The 19799-nt window shown below is 53.8% G+C and overlaps 1 protein-coding gene across 4 annotated transcripts in view; it reads right to left on the bottom strand.

The window, feature by feature from the left end:
- The window catches only part of ADGRD1 (adhesion G protein-coupled receptor D1), a 126884-nt gene extending 107326 nt beyond the window's left edge, over positions 1-19558 (bottom strand). Inside the window, exons 1-5 of one of the 4 annotated variants that reach the window (XM_087857440.1) lie at positions 18761-19558; positions 18632-18668; positions 10027-10110; positions 7820-7915; positions 6044-6166 (exon numbers count right to left, since the gene is read on the bottom strand). In XM_087857440.1, the coding sequence (XP_087713566.1) occupies positions 6044-6166; positions 7820-7915; positions 10027-10110; positions 18632-18668; positions 18761-18823 (403 nt within the window). In that variant the 5' untranslated portion in view covers positions 18824-19558. The remainder of the gene's footprint in view (positions 1-6043; positions 6167-7819; positions 7916-10026; positions 10111-18631; positions 18669-18760) is intronic. The other 3 variants (XM_045779323.2, XM_087857442.1, XM_045779332.2) reach the window with 3 other exon arrangements.
- Positions 19559-19799: the final 241 nt, after the last annotated feature.

Here is a 19799-nt window from a genome sequence, read left to right as displayed (position 1 = left end):
GAAGCCTTCAGTGGCAAAGCAGAACTCAGTAATGCACGTGTCTCCCATTGACCGGAATTATTAGTGGTTTTCAATTCATGGGAGGGACATAGTTCCTTTTTCAATTACAACCAAGGGGGTGAAATGGAAAGAAAAACACGAAGTAGGATAATAGTGCAGGTGGTAATACATATATGGGTACAAATTATAAAAGTGGCTCAAAAGTGAGTAAAACTTAAGAATCACTGATCTTCAGAAACATTGCACCACGACTGGAAATGCAGATAATTGCATCATTCAGCCCAAACCAGTTAAAGTAAGTGATCCTGCCCCGGACGGTTCTCTGGTGTAGACACCATCCCACCTGCCACCGCGCTGGGCATCGGGTAAGCTGAGTTCAAGGATTGGCACGCCCCCTTTCTGCCCACATCGGGGCTGTGGTGATAGAATCAAGTCTGTCTGTGCAAGCTTCCTTGGTATGATTTTCCAGCGATCTACTGTTGTCCATTCTCGAGACTATGGAGGCCCACGTGCCAAAAAACACCAAGAGAATGAAGACTTTCTTATTCATCCTAAGAAACATGGAACAACTGAGGAGGAAAGAGTATGGCTACATATGGTTGTCCATGAACACAAGAGGTCTTTCTCCGAAGGTGGGAGGTGAACAGTATCGACCCCGTGGCCTAGAGCACAGTGTCTTCCCTCACAACATCTGACTTTGACTCGGCACCAAGAGGCCGTGAGGATAGTGAAGCTTCAATACTATATCTTCGGGTTTTTTTTTCCCCCAGGTCCGTAATTAGAAGACGAGAAGTAACAGCCAAAGAAGGTGAGAGGGATGACACCACAAGAAGCAAAACCGGAGAGAAGAAGAGCCGAAGGTCATAGTGGTGGAGAATCTGGACCACCAACACTGGGTGACGGATGAGGATTTCCATCCTCAGGCATATCTGAGTTTGAAATGGTAGGAGAACGTGCGATGTGTGGAATGCAGTGAGAGACACGGCAGAGACACAACGGGACAGCGTCTCTCGGACTCCACTGTGCACGACAGAGCCTGAAAGCTCTAAAGCCCATCCGGCCAGGAGGACAGCATCCATGAGCAAGAAAGCCAGGTGGCTTCACAGAGAAGCTCAGGCTGTGTGCTTTCAACACGCACCACAGTGCTCCGCAGAGCAAGCCTTTTCCAGATCAAACACTCCCTTCTGTCCCCCACCAACAAAAGGCTCTCCCCAGCTGCTGCTTCTCACGCCTGTCGCGGTGCGACTCCCTCCCACGCCACCATCTCCCAATCACTGCCACGTTCAGAGAGCGCCAGCTGTGGGTGGTGTGTGCCAACCAGCCTGGGAGGCAGCAGAGAGCGCCAGGGACCCGGGAGGTCAGGACAGTACGACCTATCCGAGGGGCACCCCTCAACTCCAACCACCTGCCACCAGATGCGTGGGAGTATTGTTGGATTTTCTGAATTTTTAAAAAGAAGTCAAAAGTGCAGTTTCTTTTTAACTAAAATGTCTCTCATATAGGAGTTGAATATTAATTTAAAAATACGTATTTAAAGCACCGTGGGAGGCTGTTTCTGCAAACTTCCCGAGCTGGGATATTTGGCTAAAAACAGTTTAGAAAGCTCATTAAAATGTAAAAACCACCACGAGGACCCACGTAATGCTACCAAACAAAACACATTTGCGGCATGGTCAGCCATGGCCAATTTGGGGACAGGGTCCATGGGAATCACCTGGAGGTCCCGGATAAAAATACGGGTTCCCAGGCCTCATGCACAGAGATCTGGATTCAGTGGGTCCTGGACTGGAGCCCGAGAGCTTCGGCCCTCAACCATCTCTGCAAGTGACCCTGCTGCCCGTGGTCTATGGACGATACTCTGAGACTCACTGCACAGCGTGCTGCCTCTGCACCTCAGTTTCCCCATCTGTAATGTGAGGGTACAGGTGGACACTCCCCTGAGGACCATCTGCCCCACACACTCCAACGTCCCCGTAACCCCAGACCATCCCGGGAAGACGGCGGCTGGATCCACGCCCGGCCTGCCTCTGCCAGACCCCTCTGGAAATGTCTTTCCTGAAACTCCATCCCGCAAAGAGCTCAGCCTCTAGGACTTAGTAACCTCCTGCAAAGTGGGAGAAGGCACCTCAAGGCTGGGAAGGAATTGCAGCTGCTGCCACCGGCCTTCGGCAGCCGCCCGGTGTTTACAAGCAGAGGAAGTTCTGTGCGGGAGCGGAAAACGCGGGGCCGCTGACGGGGAGCAGAGGTAAGCGGGGGAGCGCAACAGCGAGGCCGTCTTTCCTGAGAGCAGCCGATGTGATTTAGAGTTGAGCTGGTGTCAGACGTAATGGGTGGAAGTCACTCCAGGGGGAACCGGTCCAAGGTCAGAGACAACTTCTAAAGGTCGGAGAACAAAGACAGGACGGGCTCCTTCCAGAGCGGTGAGCGGCCCGTCAAACACGACGGAGGAGCGTCTGAAGGGACAGAAGCACCAGCTCAGTGACACCTAGGAAGCGTGTGTGATGCTGGTTTCCATCCCCGAAAATACAGCGGTGACCAAGACAGACACAGTCCTGGCCGCACAGAGCTGCCGCCATGCAGGGAAGACGGACGATGAACAGGCCATCCCCCGCCGTGCACGAGCTGGAGAGGAATGTGCCGCGAGCCTCGGGAGCGCAGACGGCAGGCCCCACCTGTCTGGACATGACACCCGAGCTGAGACCTCAAGGTCTATGGGTGGGCGAAACAGGTGCTAGAACATTCCAGGAAGGGTCCCTCCCTGTGCCGAGCTTCCCCACGTGTGCTCTCGCCCGTTATGGGGAATGGAGGACAGACATCTTGTCCTGAAGGAACACAGTCCTCAGCTTCCTGTTCAAGAATGGCCAGGCACCCAAATAGCCTTCTTCCCTCCAAAGATCCTCAAAAGCTTCCCCAGTTTGCACCCGGTGCCCATGAGAAACTTCCCCAGAAGCCACTGTTTGCCAAGAGGCCAGACCCACGTGAGCCGACAGAAACGCAGGAAGGCGGAGAGCAGATGGAAGTCGGGTCCGGCAGGAGCAGGCGTGGACGCGGGAAGTGGCGGTGGGCAGCCTGGCCGAGGGCACGCGGGGGGCGGTGGCTCGGCTGCTCGGCCGTTTACTCCTTTTTGAAAAGCTCAGACTTCAACTCTGCTGCTAAAAAGGTCCTTTTTTTCCTCTCAAAAATCAGCCAAAACCATGGATCGAGACCACAAGAGAATTTAGAAGTAAGAAATATAAAAATAGTTGACCAGGTGGACTGGGAGTGGGCAACGTCTCTCTCATTTTAATGTTAGTTTTTATCACAAAAGTAATGGATTATATGTCTGAGCCCACTAAGTATCACGACCAAAAAACCCCAGAGAAACAGAGACAACTGCGTGGAGGAGGACGGGATGGATATATCGGGAAAGGCCCCACATCTCAGGTCCCCGCATCCTTCACACCTGACCACCCCCTTCCTCACCATCATTCCCAACGTCATTCCTAAAGTCCAGCCGTTTTCAAAGCTCGCTACCTACTGAAGTCCCCTCCCAAACAGTAGCTAGGAGATCCCATTTCTGATGAGCCATTTGTGTTCAGATAAAAACACAACCATTAAGGTCTTTAACTGCCCGAGGTCACCTGAAATCATCCCACACACTCGGTGAGCTGCAGGGACGTTAATCTGGACAGCACCGGGCACACCTTCCCTGGGCTCTTCTTGTTCTTCTGGACCCAGGAACGCACACTCACGCAGGCTGTGGGGAAACTGCCGAAGTGAAGGACACAGGTGGGGATGCGCGCACTGTGGTCCTCAGAGGTCTCACGTGCTCGGCTCCCTGTCCCCAGGAAGCTGGCATGCAGACAAAGGGGGGCAGACCGAGAAATGCCCGACCTCCGTCCGTATCTGCAGGAAGCCTCACGCCAGCCCCGTTTCCGGGAGGCAAGGGCCATGTAAGGTTTCCTGGCTTCATTTCATATCTGGCCCTACTGTAAAGAAAGGGGCCACATGCTGGTTTGAATGGCTCCAGGAAACTCCAGCACACAGGAAGCCGCTATCAGCGGGGGACATGAAGCCAAACTTCGCCGCTCTGCCTGCCACCCTGTGCTCTCGTCTGTCTCACTCTTTTTGAGGATGAAATGAGCTAATATGTGTAATGAGATCGGTCCTGTGATTGTCACGTAGTCAGCGATCAATAATGCTGGGTCCTTATTGTGGGTTCGTCCCCCTGCAGGGGCGGGGTTCGCCCTCCAAGCAGGCAAGCTGGGGTTCCCATTAAGGCCGATTCCCTGGCGAGAGGAGCTGAGCCTGCAAACATTCACCCAGGGCTATCGCCGAGGGGGCCTCTCACAGCCGGACTGCACCTGCCAGGAGCCTGGTTCCTCCTTCCTGCCCCACAGCGGCCTCGTGAGGAAGGACTATCACTGACCCGTTTGACAGATACGGACTCAGGTGAGACAGTTGCCCGAGGTCACCGTGGACGGGACGAGAACTGGGACCGGAGCCCATGCTCTCACTGCGCTCTGTGTCCCGGAGGCACCATGACGGTGAGGGCCGGGGAGGCAGTGATGGTCTGGGAGACGGTGTCCCTGACAACGGGGGGCGCTATGCAGTTGCCCAACCAGAGTCAGTGGGGGGAAAGGGTGCTTTTTCAAGAGAAACTGGAAATCCGTATATTTACATGAAAGTTTTCTATTTTTCCACATTGGCAGCTTGTTCGACATTGTGTAGCTCCTGCCAGACCGCACACGGCCACAGGCTGGAGCCAGCCCAGAGCCCCGAGTCTGTGGTCTCAGAGTTCAGGTAAAACTTCCCAGAGCATTGACTCCCCCGTGGCCCCCACACGGGCACCCCCACAAGGGCTGGTGGTCCCTGACGCCCCCTATCATCGCAGTTCCAGGGACCCATGCCGCCCACCTCCTGAACAACCTACGTCCCCCCTGGGAGCCAGAGCAGGGGAGAACCTGTCCCAAGAGGAGCCGCTCCTGGCCGGCCAGGCCCCCCAGCCTTCCTGCCCTGCAGGCCATCCTGGTGGCCACAGCTGAGTCCAGGCTGTTTTTCATTTAGAGAAACAAACAAACCTGATGTGTTTATAGGGCTGTCTGGACTCCGGAATGGCTCGAACACTGGGTTTGTAAACCTGGCCGTGGTTTTGGACCTCAAAACCATTTCTCGAAATTCTGGGTTCTGCAAAGTCCAAAACATATCCTCCCCCACCAACATGTTTTTGCCCTGTTAAGCTTTTGTTTGCTTTTCTTGGAATGAAGGCCATATGTCCTAAAATTATGCATGACAAGTTCATCACAACGTTGTTTTGAGAAGGCCTTTGGATGTCCGAAAGGCCTTCGCTTTCAGACAGGCTTGCATTAAACTCTTTCTTTTTTCCCCAAAATGAAAATTCTCATTCTGCCTGGGGTAACAGAACTTGAAGGCCTGAAGCTGATTTGGACGTCAGACAACTTTTCAGAGAGGTTTGAAATGCGTCCCAGATACCCGTTGTCCAGACCTCTGACACTGGAGAGCAGATCACTTTGCACAGGAGAACAGGGGAAGGGCACAGCCTGCCAACTCCTCTGTGGCCACCCCCCGCTTTGTCCAGGGCACTATTCCCACCACGGGCCCGCAGCCCCCTGCAGGGGCGGCTCCCCCACCGCCCCCCAGCCTCGGCGATAAAAGAAACAAGCCCAGGGCGGGAGTGTCACAGGCTTGCCCTGCCCAGGGCCACCGTCAACATCCCAGAGTCAGAAATAACGTGGTGGGAGCCACACCACCAATTTACTTCCCACAAAGGCCACGGCCCCGTCCAAGTCCCGATGTGACATCACCGCGTCTATTTCTATGGCGGGTTGTTTTTTTCTTTACAAGATTAGTTTGCTCTCACATCTCTGCGAGATGGTATTTTAGCTCTCAGTGTCCAAGACATATCTCTGCTTAGAATCCTAGGCACCTGCACCCCCCATCCCTCCCTCCCTTCCCAACCACAGCCCTGTGTCCGCGAAGGCTCTGCAACCACAAGGTCGCATCCCCACCTGCCAGCGCCCAGAGGAGGCCGCGGGTCACTCACCGTCAGGGTCACACTGAGCTGGGCTGCTGATGCAAGATGCTTTGTACCGGCCATAGTAGAGAAGGGTGACTCCTTTCTCCTCTTTGAGGTAAATGCCCTTGCTGACCTTCCCTTCCACGATGTCTGCGTAAGAAGAACGACAGCATCGGCCGTCAGCAATCGTCAGACTTACAAACGACTCAGACGTCAACACTGTATTACTGATGTTTATAATATTATATATCCTACACGTTAATATTAACGCTTCATATGTAACTAGTCCTAGTTTAGTTAGAAATAATATAACGAGATAATGTGACTATTAAATAATTGGTCGTACTGATATTTTGTCATCAATTACTACCGTATTTGTACACACTACGTGCTATACGTAGCGATATTCTAATGATTCCATTGGCCGGGGGCTCCCAGGAGCCACGCGGTGACGGCCTCCTACTGTCCCGAACTTCAGCTCCGTCCACAGGCTTCAGGGGCCCCTCCCGCCCATCTTCTAAGTGAAATGCTTGGGTACATGTTTGAACTTGAAGACACTCTTCAGATAGTCCCGGCGGACTGGCCGCGAGCCCCCCTTAGCGCTTGCTGCGCCGTCCACCCTTCTGTCTGGCCCCATTCCCATGGCAAACGTATCTGACGGTGTGAGTGTGGGGTAAATGGTTTACAGGACCGATAAGTGAAGACTATAAAAACCAAGTGTGATTAGGCATTTATTATTCCCTGGGGTCAAAGTCGCCCAGATGCCTTCTCTGCCGACAGGGCACCTCCCCGCTGCCTGTGAGCTGTCACACCGGCAGAGACGTACAGCAGGGCGACTGAGCTCCTGCGGCCTGACGGCTCCCCCAGCAGGTCTTCCAACAGCCCCGTCAAGGGGAGGACCCACCCGAAGGGCCTCCGCGTTCTCCCTTACGGTTTTAAACTCATTATTTTTTTGTTTATCTCATTTATTGCTGGGGGTGGGGGAGTCAGTACATTACAAAGTTAAATTTAATGCAAAATTAAGTTGGCAGGTGCACACTTGAGTGAGGCCATATAAACCCCTCAACAAAACTGTCTCACTGGAAAAATTAATTTTGGAAGCCAAACACCTCACAGCTGAAAGAGCAATCAGGCTAGGCGCTGTGCTAAAACCGTTGGCGGCATGACCCTGACTTATCTGAACTCTCTCTGTATGCTGCTCGGGGGGGGGGGGGGTACTGCAATAGCTGCTCTCCCTTCTGCTTTGAGCTGCGTAGGAAAAATAGGAAACATGTGGGCTCTGAGGTTATTAAGTAAGATAATAATTGAACCCTGACTCTCCTCGGTGTTTTGTAAAGCAGCTTCTAATAATTGAAAAAAAAAATCCAGCTACAGAAGACATGCTAATTTTAATGTTTGTAAGAGATCAAATTTGGGGGGAGGTATTTTAAAATCAGCTTCAATTTTCCATTCAGAGGGTATGCTTTTCCTCCCCCAAAGAATATACGCCATTGGAAAATCCAAACAATTTCTATTTTTAGAAAGCATCTCATGTCTGTCTGGGTCTGAAAACCAGCAGCTGGTTCGGGAGACCCTGGTCACGTGAACGCTTCCAAGCACCTTCCCACACACACAGCGGGTGGCCCTATGTCTAGACCTAGCTGGAAACGGTTATGCCAACACCCCGGGTCTCGGGCCGCGTTCTCGGGTATAGGCTTGTTCGCTCGCCAAGCCAAAGTGAATTCACACGGAACCGAATCGACCTGGCCTCTAGATTCACGGCAGATCTCGACAGAACACGGACGGAAGGATACCAGCGCTCACCTACGGTCGCAGAGAAATTTGAGTAGGCAGAGTCATTGGTACGAACAAAGGTAGAATTATGGGAAGGAAGCACAGTGAGGTTGTGGGCTCGCAACACTAGGTGGGACAAAAGAAAAAGCACAACACATGAGTGACATGAGCAACAACGGCATATCTCTCAACCTGACGCGCACCGAGAAGCCGTCTTGCACCCGGCAGGCGTCTTGGATTTTCTCTCCCGACCTCGCCCCCCTCCTACCCCCGCCCTCCCGCGCGCTGGCCCGCCAGTTCCAAGGCGGGGGGGGGTGACAGCTGCTGGCTTCCGCCACAAACGTGGGTTCCAGTTTGCCGCGTCCCACGCCCTCAGACACCTAGTTGAGAGATATGGAACTGAGCTCAGCCGTGAAACAGCCGCGACGAGATTGCTCGTGGTGGTGATGTCACGACAACTGACGAGCCGGGGACACAGCACGGAGGTGACGGCATGGTAATGACACGTGGACAGCACAACAGAGGACTCAGCGACAAGTAACACAGCTGTGTGAGCACGGAACGGCTTCCAAGGCCATTCGACGGTCCCAGCAGCAAAATGTGCCGATGGGCCCTGCTCCCTCGGTTTTCCGAGGAGCCTGGGACGGAACTGACATGTGCCAGCCAGCACCGTCACGTGAAGAATGGATCCAGGGACGGCGGTGACACCGACACCAGTCACGTGACCCGGGGCACACATACACAGAGTTTTCAGGGAAGGTAACACATCGGTGAGCAAAATTCAGCCACGACCTGTGTCTTGGCGATTATATGACTTTACGAGAACTGCCCACAGGCACAGGTGTTTAGTCACCCGAAGCTGCTGGTTGGATCACGACAGTGCATTGTGTGGAGGGGTTAGGACAGGACTATGAATATTTGAGCTACTGTTTGAAATAACGACTAAAACCTGAGTTTCTGTGTCCTGAACAATGAAGTATGTGGACAGTGCGTTTCCACGGGGTGGGATGGTCTCCTTTCACAGGCTTTCAAATAAAGGCCCTGAGAAGAGACATGGGATTGTGACGGGGGAAGCAGTCCATTTTAACCCGAGCTGGTCATGTAACGACCCCCACAGGGAGCTTACAGCCCCGAGGTGCAGACCATTCGGAGAGAACACGGAGCTCCAGGCGGGTGTCCCGTGTGGCCGCCACGGCTCTCCGTGCGCAGGCAGGCAAGAGGGGAAGCTGAGGGCCCCCAGGCTGGTCTCGCACCGGCGGGTCCTTCCACCCTCCTGGAGGACCTTGCTCCTTGACTGCCCTTGACTCTGAGGACACTGGTGGCCTGGACTCCAGCCAGGATGCTTCTCAGTTTGCAAATTTTAAGGGAAACATTTTAGAATCTTAGGTGGCAATTTATGGCTGCACGTTAAGTTACGGGGTAAGGAAAATGCCACCGTGCTGGTGTGGAAAGCACAGTAGCTTTTTAAAAACTCCACTGCACGGAACGGGAAGGGACATGACGTGGGCAGGTGCTGTGACGTCAGCCATGTGACATGATCAAGAGCAATAAGGAAATAAAAAATAAAACGTAAAAGCATCCCAAGTCAGTCAAAACTTATACTGGGAGAAAGTGCTCGGGGCCTCTGCGGTTTCTCCTTACGGCAAACATCCGAATTCGGTCAGATAGAGACTGTATTTCCCGTGCACTTAGAGACCTGGGGGGCGTCTTGGGTGACGTTCGGTCTTTCCAAGGGAGCTGCCAGTGACGTGTGCAGAAGCCGATTGATAGGCGGGGGGACCTCTGCCGAGTGAAACGGTGACCCCACAAAGTGCACGTTAGTGCTGGTTGGCACGCCCTTCGGCGCTCGGCTCAAGCGGACCCCGGTTCCGGCAGGCGTGTGGGTTACGCCAGTTTTGTCTGGAACACGTCCATCTAGACTCGTAGGCAGATGGACCCGCCATCTGCAGCTTCAAGCTTCAAACAGCTGCTTCTGCTCTAAGGTTATCGGGGGGAAGGTGCACACCTTAATGAGACTTAGAGTCACAAGTTCCGTCCTTCCACGATAAGGACATGTCAAGGTTCTAGTAAAATACTTCGGGTGAACAGGCATTAGGCGAAAGCTGCTGAACGTGCACTAATCTCCACTGATCTCCTGGGTTCGCAGTGGACGCTGCCCACGTCTGTCTCCCCTGACGGCCCCTGACCCCGCGTCCCCTGTCCCTGCAGCCTCGGGTTCTCTCACCACCCGTGTCTACCTCCATGTGTGTCCTGAAGCTCATGGATGCCGTCCACATTCTCCAGCGGCCAGTAATGGGAAGCGGAAGCCAAGACCTCAAACCCTTGGGGGAAGAAAAGAATAAACACGTTAAGTCACCATCAGGAGGGGAACCGCTTACCTTCCACGTGAACGGAGGGAGGAGGGACATCGCAGAGACTGTGGGACTCACCGAAGAGGAATCTGAATAAATTCCACACACACTCCGGGGTTGAAAAAGAGCTCTTAATAAATTATAAATGGGTGAATATTTCCTTAATGGGATAAAGCGTGTTAAATAGGAATGAACAGATACCTCTGAACCGAAGGGAACAGCGGCCACCAGGCATAATGGGGCCACACAAGAAGTGTGTCCATTAGGGTCAGGAGGAAGAGTGGCCGTTGTCCCGTTACTGCTTTATACTGTCTTAGAGGACATACCCGACGCAGTCAGGTGAGGGAAAGAAATAATGTTGCGGGGATTTAAAAAGAGGAGGAAACTGGCACCAGTGTTACCAACATTGTGTAAGGCTCCTGACTCCTTGTTTTATTGTAACAATAACCTGTAAAGTAATTATATTGTTTGCCTATTTGTAGAGACGAGGGGCCGATGCTTCCTCAGAAGTCGCCCCGCTGGCTGGTTTGACGTGCAAGGCTCACGCCGAGTCTCCCCCTGACGGCTCCCGGTCTTTCTGCTCTCACTCTGCTTCATACTAAAAATTAACCGCGTCAGGATTTCCGTCATGACCCTTGTACTTTGGGTAGACAGGATTTCGTGCAGATACACTGTGTCCTACTCTGCTCGTCCCACTTAATACCCCATGAACCATTTCACTTATTTGCTCCTATCCAGGGTCCGTGGTGGAATCTGGGGGGACAGTCCGGGGGGCGGCGTCCCCCCACACGCTCAGCCCCTCTCCTGGCTGCAATCAGCTCCCGGATTAGCTCTCTGTGATTAGTTCCCAGAAGTGGACATAATGGTCCAGATGACGACATAATTGTCCACCGCCCGAAGGGTCTGCCAGATCATAGAGAAGTAAAAATTAATAAAGTCGTCTCTGTGTTATTCACCGTAAAAAAATGTTTAAAGAGGAGATAACGGGATCATTATTTTCAAGTGAGGTATGTCTCATAATGAGAATGAAAAAAAAGAAACACCCTTACAAATAAGGAAGGAATTTGGTAAATGAAGCCCTGTTACACACCAGGAAAGAAGCGAGTAAGGAGGTCTATACAGACGTGACCGCGAAAGTCAACAGCTTCCCTGTATTCAAACGATAACGCGAACACAGAATGGAAGGAACGTTCTCTTTTGTCAACGCAGCCCACAAAAAGAAGACACTTAAGTGCGAAAGAATGAGAACCGTACAAAATTCTCACAAAGGAAACAATAAAATAACACCGAGGGATGGACAAGAACCTTTGAATAAATGAAGCATTTTATAACCTATTTTTGGAAAAAGGAACTCAAAATGGTAAAAATGTCAACCAACCCTTGAATTCATATATAAACATGAGGAGATTTGCTGTACACATGCTGAGAGATTTTGTGTGAGAGGAAGCTCATGACAGAGCTTATCTAGAAAAGGGAACAAGCAAGAATCGCCAACAAACCTGTGCGGGGGGACGGCTACAGGGGCGGGGGGCCCGGCCCTCACACAGAGTAAGGCCTGTCATGAGGTCGCCGCTGCAGAGAGGATCTGGTGCTGCTTACGCATAGACAGTTCGGTGGAAAAGACCCGTAAATATCGCCATGCACTCGCGAAGCTAGCTCATGGTAAAAGTGGTCTTTTAAACCAGAGGAGAAGCACACAACAAAGTTTCAGAGCCAACTAGCCATCTGCAAAAAACCAAGACTCCTAACTCACTCCCTACTCCATAACACATTTCCAGAAGGAGGAAACCTTGCATGGAGGGGCGCCTGGGGGCTCAGTCTATGAAGCATCTGCCTTCAGCTCAGGTCATGATCCCGGGGTCCTGGGATCGAGTCCCGCATCAGGCTCCTTGCTCAGCGGGGAGCCTGCTTCTCCCTCTCCTTCTGCCCCTTCCCCCCACTCGTGCTCTCTCACTCTCTCTCAAATAAATAAAATCTTTTAAAAAAAATTGTTTTAAAAGCCTTTAATGTAATAAAACATAAAAGCTTCTGAGGAAACCAGGTGATAAATCTATGAGAATTTTTTAAATATTTCCGTACGTGAAAATGAATCAAGCTAAATTGAACCGGGGAGTCATGTGTATGTAATACATGCAACAGAAATGTGCTGATTTCCTTTTAAAGAAATGTATTAAATTTACTGTATTCATTAAAACTCCCACTATTAAGAAAATTTAAACCAGCAGAACATGGGGGCAAAGGACATCAACAGGCAGTCCAAAAAAAAAAAAAAAAAGAAATGCAAATTATTTTTAAATGTATGAAAAGATGTTCAACCTTGCTCATTTTTTTTCCCTTAAACTCGCCTGTCCCAGCTCATCCAGCCGACTGACAAACAGATGTACTAAGTTGGCAAGTTCTACCACGTTTTTGGCGGAAGGTACAGCCTTTCTGGGGGGCAATACGGCAATGACTTACACAACTTTTAGGTGCACTTTGACCTAGTAATTCAGCTCCTGGAAGTTCGTGCTAGAGACAGACTCACACATGGGATCGGAGAGCTATGTACGGGGTACTGGTTTACAGTATCGAGAGCGTGTGAATAACGTTCATCAGCGGAGGGGCCGTGTGCTAAGCACGGAGCATCTGCATAACGGACCAGAAGGTCATTAGGACAAGGCTGATACACGTGTCCTGATGTGAAATTTCCCCAAGCTGTATTGTCAAAAAATCAAGGTGAGAGAAAAATGTGTTAGTACCAACCATGTGTGGGAAACGCACCAGCTGGGCAGGGAAGGAGGGAGGTGGGATGGAAAGGGAGAGAGAGAGATTTTGCATGGAAAGCCTAAAAACGGACGGCCGTATTCTAGGGGCGAGGAAACTGACCAACTGTGTAGAAGACGGAGGATTTCCATTCCTTTCTATGTCTGCTCTGTTCGAACGTGTGGACGTGCATTCCTTTAAAAACTTAAAATGGGGAGACACGTGGCTTTAGCCGACGTCCACTCGAAATGGCCCTACTCTATCAATGCAATATGGAGATGGTGAAATGTCAAAATCAAAAACACTCATTTCCATTTCTGCCATGCGTCCCCCCTAAAATGTAGGATATTCATTTTGAAGAGGGGAAACATCTCTGACTTGTTATTCAATTCATCTGGGGTGGGCAGGGGGGGATCAAAAAGAGAATGACATCCATCATGCCAGGAACAGGTGCGGTATCTTCTTCACAACCCACATCTTCATAGAACCAACGCTGCGGATGGTAAATCCTTCCCTATCATCCCTGTTTACAACTGGCCACCACCTACCTGTTCTGGGCAGAAAGGCTGACAGAACAGGATGGTGGTCTTGTTCGCACAGGGAGCCCCCCGAGCTACCAAGAGTCTGTAAGAGAAAGGGGTTGGGGTCGCAGAGGGCCCGCTATCCCATATCCCTGAGCTGCAGACAAGGATAAAGCCCCACGGCCTTGTCCCAGCCGCCACATACGGGCAACACTGAGATGGCTGGATGGACTGGAGCCGCACAGTGGTGGGCTCGCAAACAGAAATGTGCACAGGGCACCGGGCCCAGGGGGGCGTTCACAGCTGTCTCCCACCTGGCAGGCCCAGCACAGCGGAATCGCAGCAGGTGCTGGAAACGGCCCACTGGTGGGGTCTGGGACTCGCTGGACGTGTGTGTCCTGTCTGAGGACTGGAGCCGCCCCCTGCTGTCCCCGCAACTCTGCAGGGAAGTCCACCCAGCACAGCCAGTTCTCCCGCTTTTAGGGAGCAGTCAGAAACCCAAACTGTGCCGATTCTTTATTTGAAATCTCCCCAAATCTTCATGTTATCAATTAAGTCGATTATTTTAACTAAAGCATTGCATGGTGCTAACGAGATGTGCCTAAGAGCTAAATTCAACACGTAGGTTCCCCTTTACAACCTTGGGCATAAAAACCCATGAGGGTCCTCAGAACAAGCAAATCTCATTCTTTTGGGGGTAAGACCGACCCTCTGGGGCTACGTTCCCCAAAACAGGTGACCTGAGATGTCCAGGTCGTATAAGCACCCTGGTTTCCACCGGATAAACTCCAAAAAGACCACGTGTCTGGTTAGACAAGACAGCAAACCTGACTACATGGCTCCTTCTGGGACTTGTGGCCCTAACGAATGAAAGGAGTGAGAGGGGGGTATTCGGCCGACGCCGCCACGGCCATAAAGAGCTCTCCGGGAATCATTTCTCACCCCGATGCAACGTGCTGGACTCAGCGTGGTGAGGCGCAGGGACGCGGGACAGCCAGTGCTCCTGCCTTTCTCCCTTCCAGCTTCTCCTCCAGATCCCGCACACCCGCCCCTCACTAGGACTCGTGCGCGGGAACCCTCATCCCGGAAGCTGCAGGAAGTCAGTCCCAGAGTCCCATGCCTCGTTCCACAGAAGGGTGCACCACGGAGGAAATCAGTCCCCGCCGGTCGCGGAGCCGGCCCCGCTCAGTCTTTCTCGACCTCCCCACAGGACTGCCTGCCACGAGCACCAGCATCCCGACCACGGGAGCCTTGGCCCAGACGACAGCCCACGCACCACCACCCTGCGCCCTGTCTGCCAACTCCTTCCTGTTTGCCCACAGCACTCACTAGTACTTGAACACTTTTGTGGGTTGTCAGACTCTCCGACCCATCTGTACCCCAATCTCACGTCTAACACAGGCCTGCAGGGTGTGCGTCTGCGTAAGCCACACTTTTGCATTTGGATTCTCCCCAAAACAGTAATCTCAGTGATAAATTTTTTAAAATTACGTAGGCAGAATGAAGTGCAACAATGAATAAACGAATGGATAAACATAGAAAGAATATATATTTATATATACTTCTGAAACTACATACATCCCAAAATCTCTACTGCTCAAATTTCCATTCGTTCAATAGAGTATAAACATTATTCTTAAAAATTCCATCACGAACACTTTGCACTGGGAAGATGAACGAAGTTTCTGCCAGGACCTAGTGGCTCAGACAGCCCGTTGCAGACCACGTAGCACCATGGTGCTGACCGACGTTGATTCACCTTATTGCAGTGAGCATTTTGCGATATGTACAAATATTGACTCATGACACTTTACGCCTGAAACTGAACTAATGTTGTATGTCAACTATGCCTCAATAAAAAATACATAAATAAAGGGAACAAACTGTTGATTTGCACAGAGAAAAAACTAGTCTGCAACCAGAGGGAATTATAATCACCACAAGCATTGGCCTTCCAGACCTCGCAACAGGGCCGCGAGGGGAGCTACCCCGACCTCCCGGAGACGGGCCGGGACCAGCTGCTCTGCGTACCTCAGGCCTGGGAATCGCTGGATAACGGGGTTGGGCAAGGTCCCTTTTCCTCCTTAGAGAAGTTATAGACAGCATGTTGGTAAACTTTTTAAATGCGCGGCAATTTCTTGGCTGGCGCCATTTACGGGTTTAGGTCTATCAACCATCGCGCTTCCCAGCACTGTCCTCGGAGCGGAGCAAGGACTCAGCAGGCTGGGGCCGGGGGAAAGGTTTAATGCGGTCACTTCCCCAAAATGACAGTCCACGGTCACAGGTAAACACTGATAATACGAAGGCTCAGAATGATCTCAGGTTGTCCCTCTATTTACAGAACTAAACACGTGTCTACGCGGTAAAGACACACATCTGGCAAAGGCCTCGTGGCCTGGGCTGGTGTAGACAGACAAGCCGAGGACGGTGCCCTGGGAGCCGCCGTGGGCGGGCTGGCCGTCCGCGCTGATTCCGCTCACGCACGACCCACGGCGCGCAGTCAGGCCAACACTAGCAGGGGGAGTGCGCTAGGTCACAGCAAGACAGGGACGGCACACGAGTCCCGGCACGACCTCAAGAAGGCAAGTCTGGAGTGGCCGCAGTGGAAAGAGGGGGCCCTCCCGGAGGCTCGCCCGAAGTCCTGTGCACACCTGCGCTCTGCACCTACCACGCTCTCGTGGTCCCCAAGTGCCCTTACGTGTCTGAGCCCACGAGCGCTCCTGAGGTCACCACCACGTATACCCAGCGACCTCCGGCAAACCGCCTGCTCTCTCTGGAACACCCACCTCTCTTCTGCAGGAGGGCACAGGCTCCCTCAGAGGCCCCGTGGGGACCCCGCAGAACGTACGTCCGAGTGCCCGCTATGTTGGCATTTGTAAATGCTGCTCTGCGTTCCTTAGAAGTCAAGGCTCAAGTCACAGAGCGGTTCCCCGCGGGTGGGGATCTAGGCGGTTTGCAAATGCTCCCCCTTCAGGAACGGGCTCCCTGCACGTCTCCGTGTCTGTGAGCGGGTGCCCTTGACAGGTGCTGGGCCAGGCTTTCCCCACCGGGGACCCTGCAGGTCGGCACCCCCAGAAGCAGAAGGGAAGGCGGCCTCCTGGTGCAGGTGCTGCACGGGGGGGGGGGGGGGAGTCAGACTTCCCCGCAGGATGTAGGGAGAGCAGACGACATAAGGGCCAGAGAGAGAGGAGGGAGAGGAAGGAGATGGGAGAGAGAGATAAGGGGAGACAGAGAGCGTGAGAGACAGAGACAGTGAGAGACAGAGACGGTGAGAGACAGACAGAAACTGTGAGACAGAGATAGTGAGAGACCGAGACAGTGACAGATACGGAAAGAGATAGACACAGAGATAGAGACAGTGAGGCAGATATAGAGACAAAGAGAGAGAGACACCGAGACACAGAAAGACAGAGAGAGAGACATACAGGGAGAGACAGGGAGAGACAGAGAGAGACAGAGAGACACAGAGAGACACAGAGACACAGAGAGGCAGGCAGACAGACACAGAGAGAAGGAAGAAGGGGAGGAGGGAAAGGGGAAGGAAGAAAATGCAAGCAGTAGGGTTTCGTCCACAAGGGAACACCCACGGTCCTGTCCAGGGAGCGTCCGCCTCTGTCATTATGGTAAAGAAGGAGGGAGGAGGGGTAGACAATGAACTCTCAACAGGGTGGGGGGCGGCGAGGACAGGAGAGACCCCGACACGGGAAGTGAGACCAGAAGGGAGCCCATGGGTGTGGATGTCAGTAAGAAGGCTAAGCAGCTCCAGCTCTCCCCGCAGGCTCGCGGGCTCACTGCTGTCCACGCTCGCCCACCACCGTTGTGTCTCTGTGCTGCTGGTTTGGAGGAAGCCAGGTCAGGAAGCTAGGGCGTTAAGAGACGAGCAACGTTTCCATGTGGAACAGAGACTGAATTCAAACCAGTCCTCGCAGCTGAGGGTCAAGGGCCTGGGCGCACACCTGTGGACGCATGTGCACAGCTGTGTGTGTGGATAGGTTTGGACGTGTATATGCATGTATGTGGGTGTGTGTACATGGGTGTGAATGTGTGTGCACGTGTGGGGGTGCGTGTATATGCGTGTGAGTGTGTATACATGGGTGTGGATACGTGTGTGGATGCAATGTGGCCAGGGTACGATCTGGAAGCCACTTCTCGGCTTCCTTTCCCACCCCGGGCAGCAGCCTGGGTCTTGGGGGCTGCCTTACCTCCCGTCTGCCCGCTGACATCTTCCCTCACTCTTGTCCACTGGAAAACTAGCGGGAGCCACAGCCGGCTCCGGCAGGAAGGGGAGAGCCCCAGGGCAGACACACATGCTCCTCGGTGTGATGCCTGAGCCGCAGAGCCCGGCTTTCTTTCCGTCCACACTTGGGTTGGGGAAAGAGGAGCACATAGAAATTCATGGCCTTCACACCTTTTCCAACAGAAGATTGAACTTGGGCATGTGGGTGGAAAAGAGGTGGTAACACCCAGCCACGGAAACAGGTGGTCCAGGCAGTGATCCCCGCCTTGCTGGGGTACCCACAAAGGAGACAGGTCCAGCCCCACGACCGAGGTCCTGGGGCTCCCAGCAGAGGCCTGGCCTTGTAGATGGGTGGCCCGGGGATGCTGGCTGTACCCGTAGGGTCTGTCTGGATGGTGCCCCGGAGGGGATCGGGCTGCAGGTGACAGTGGCCGGTGAGAGCCTGGAGTCAGAGGCGTGCTCACCAACGGGTCAGGGTTTGTTTGCATGGCTCTCGAGCACGGGCTCAGGGACCTCGATGGGTTCCTCACCACCACACACAGCAGCCAGGAAGCCAAGGGTACAGTGGCCACAGGGGGTTCCCGCGGCTCACCAGGCCCCCTCCTTCCACACGCCTGCACCTGTGACGCGGCCACGCCACTCAGGGACAGCTTGCAGACTGAGGACTGGCACTGGCCCATGGACAGCGAGCCCCAGCTGGGACGGGGACAGAGAGGACGGGGCCCTAAGTCAGCATGGAGACCCACGGCGGGATGAGGGCAGCAGACAGAACGCGTGCACCCTCCCTTCCTCTAAGGTGGCGAAGACCAGGAGCCAGAGGCCAGGTCTGACACCAGGGTGAGCAGAGCACCAGGAGACAAAGGGCAGGGTGGCCAGCCGGGGACAGGGGCCCTGCAGAAGGGCCACTCTCTGTGGGCCTCCGAGACAAGCGACCACACCGTGTGGGGAGCCCTGCGCCAGGCGGTGACCCGCACAGGAGGCGCCCCCTTACCTGGATGGGCCGGCGACCTGGAGTAGGCTCCGCGCACCTGCACACAAAAGACCAGAGCGTCAGACACCGTAGGGCCGCTGCCGGCAGGAGGTCCAGTCGGACCCCAGGAAGAGCCGCGGGAGACGTTACCTGGAAATGGCAGCACAGCAGCAGCAGCCAGGGCTGCCCGGCCCAGCGCGGCGGCCGCCTCATGGCTCCCCGACTTAGAGCACCGTCCGGGCGGACTCCCGACGCTCTGCCACCGAGCGGGCGCCCTAACTTTCACTTCCCCAGGAAAGGGACATTTTCACAGGTTCCGGAAAGAGGACGGTCTGCTTCTGCTCAGCGTGTGAGACGCAGCCGGCCCGAGAGCCCACGTGTGTCTTCCTCGCCGGCCCCAGAGCCCACGCGTGTCTTCCTCGCCCGCGAACCCGAGCACGGTCGGCGCGCACGCCCGGGACGGCAGCCCAAAGCCGCTCCGGAGCCCCGCGGGGCCGGCTGTCCTCTCAGGAGTGCCCGTCTGTCTCGGCCGGGCTTGGAATCAGACCCCTCTGTCCTCCCGTGGAGCGGGCGGCCGAGAAGACGGGGGAGGCGCGGGGTCCTGGCGCTCCCGCCTGCCCCGGCCGAGCACCCGCTGGCCAGCCCCGTCCGCTCTGACTCAGCCCGACGCCCCGGCGGCCCCAGCTCGGGGTGGAGAGGCAATGATGTCAGGCTCCGGCTCAAACTTTGTTCGGCTCTGCTTCTCTATTTATACCCCTCGCCGCGGCGTCCTTCCTGGGTCCTAACACCAGTCCGTTGAGAACAACTGGCGGCCCAAACGGGCCCGGGCGTCCGCGGGGGTCAGATGCCTCCCGCCAGCACCCTCAAGTTCAGAGCGAATGTTCCGAACGAGGAAAAGGACGACAAGCCTTAAACTGTGTGGAGAGCAGAGCCTTGCTGGTCTGAAGGAAGCAAGAAGGTGATCCACAGATGGAAAAGGGAAATAAACCACACCCACGTGCCCCCAGATAAGTGCCGACCACATTTTTCTGTTTAACCCTTTCTGAGGCAGGTGAAAGCCATGGGATTATTTAGAGTCCTTGGTGTAATCACGCCAAACCCCATAACCGCCCGCATCCAGGATCCTGTTCTCCAGGGGATAAGAGTCACACCCTTGGCCATCCCGAGCCTCAGTCTACTCAAGACCAAA

This window comes from Ursus americanus, chromosome 30 (genome assembly GCF_024610735.1).
Source record: "Ursus americanus isolate L20-20 chromosome 30, mUrsAme1.1.p, whole genome shotgun sequence".
In the NCBI taxonomy this organism is placed as follows: domain Eukaryota; kingdom Metazoa; phylum Chordata; class Mammalia; order Carnivora; family Ursidae; genus Ursus; species Ursus americanus.
This window is presented reverse-complemented; position numbering and strand designations above follow the sequence as displayed.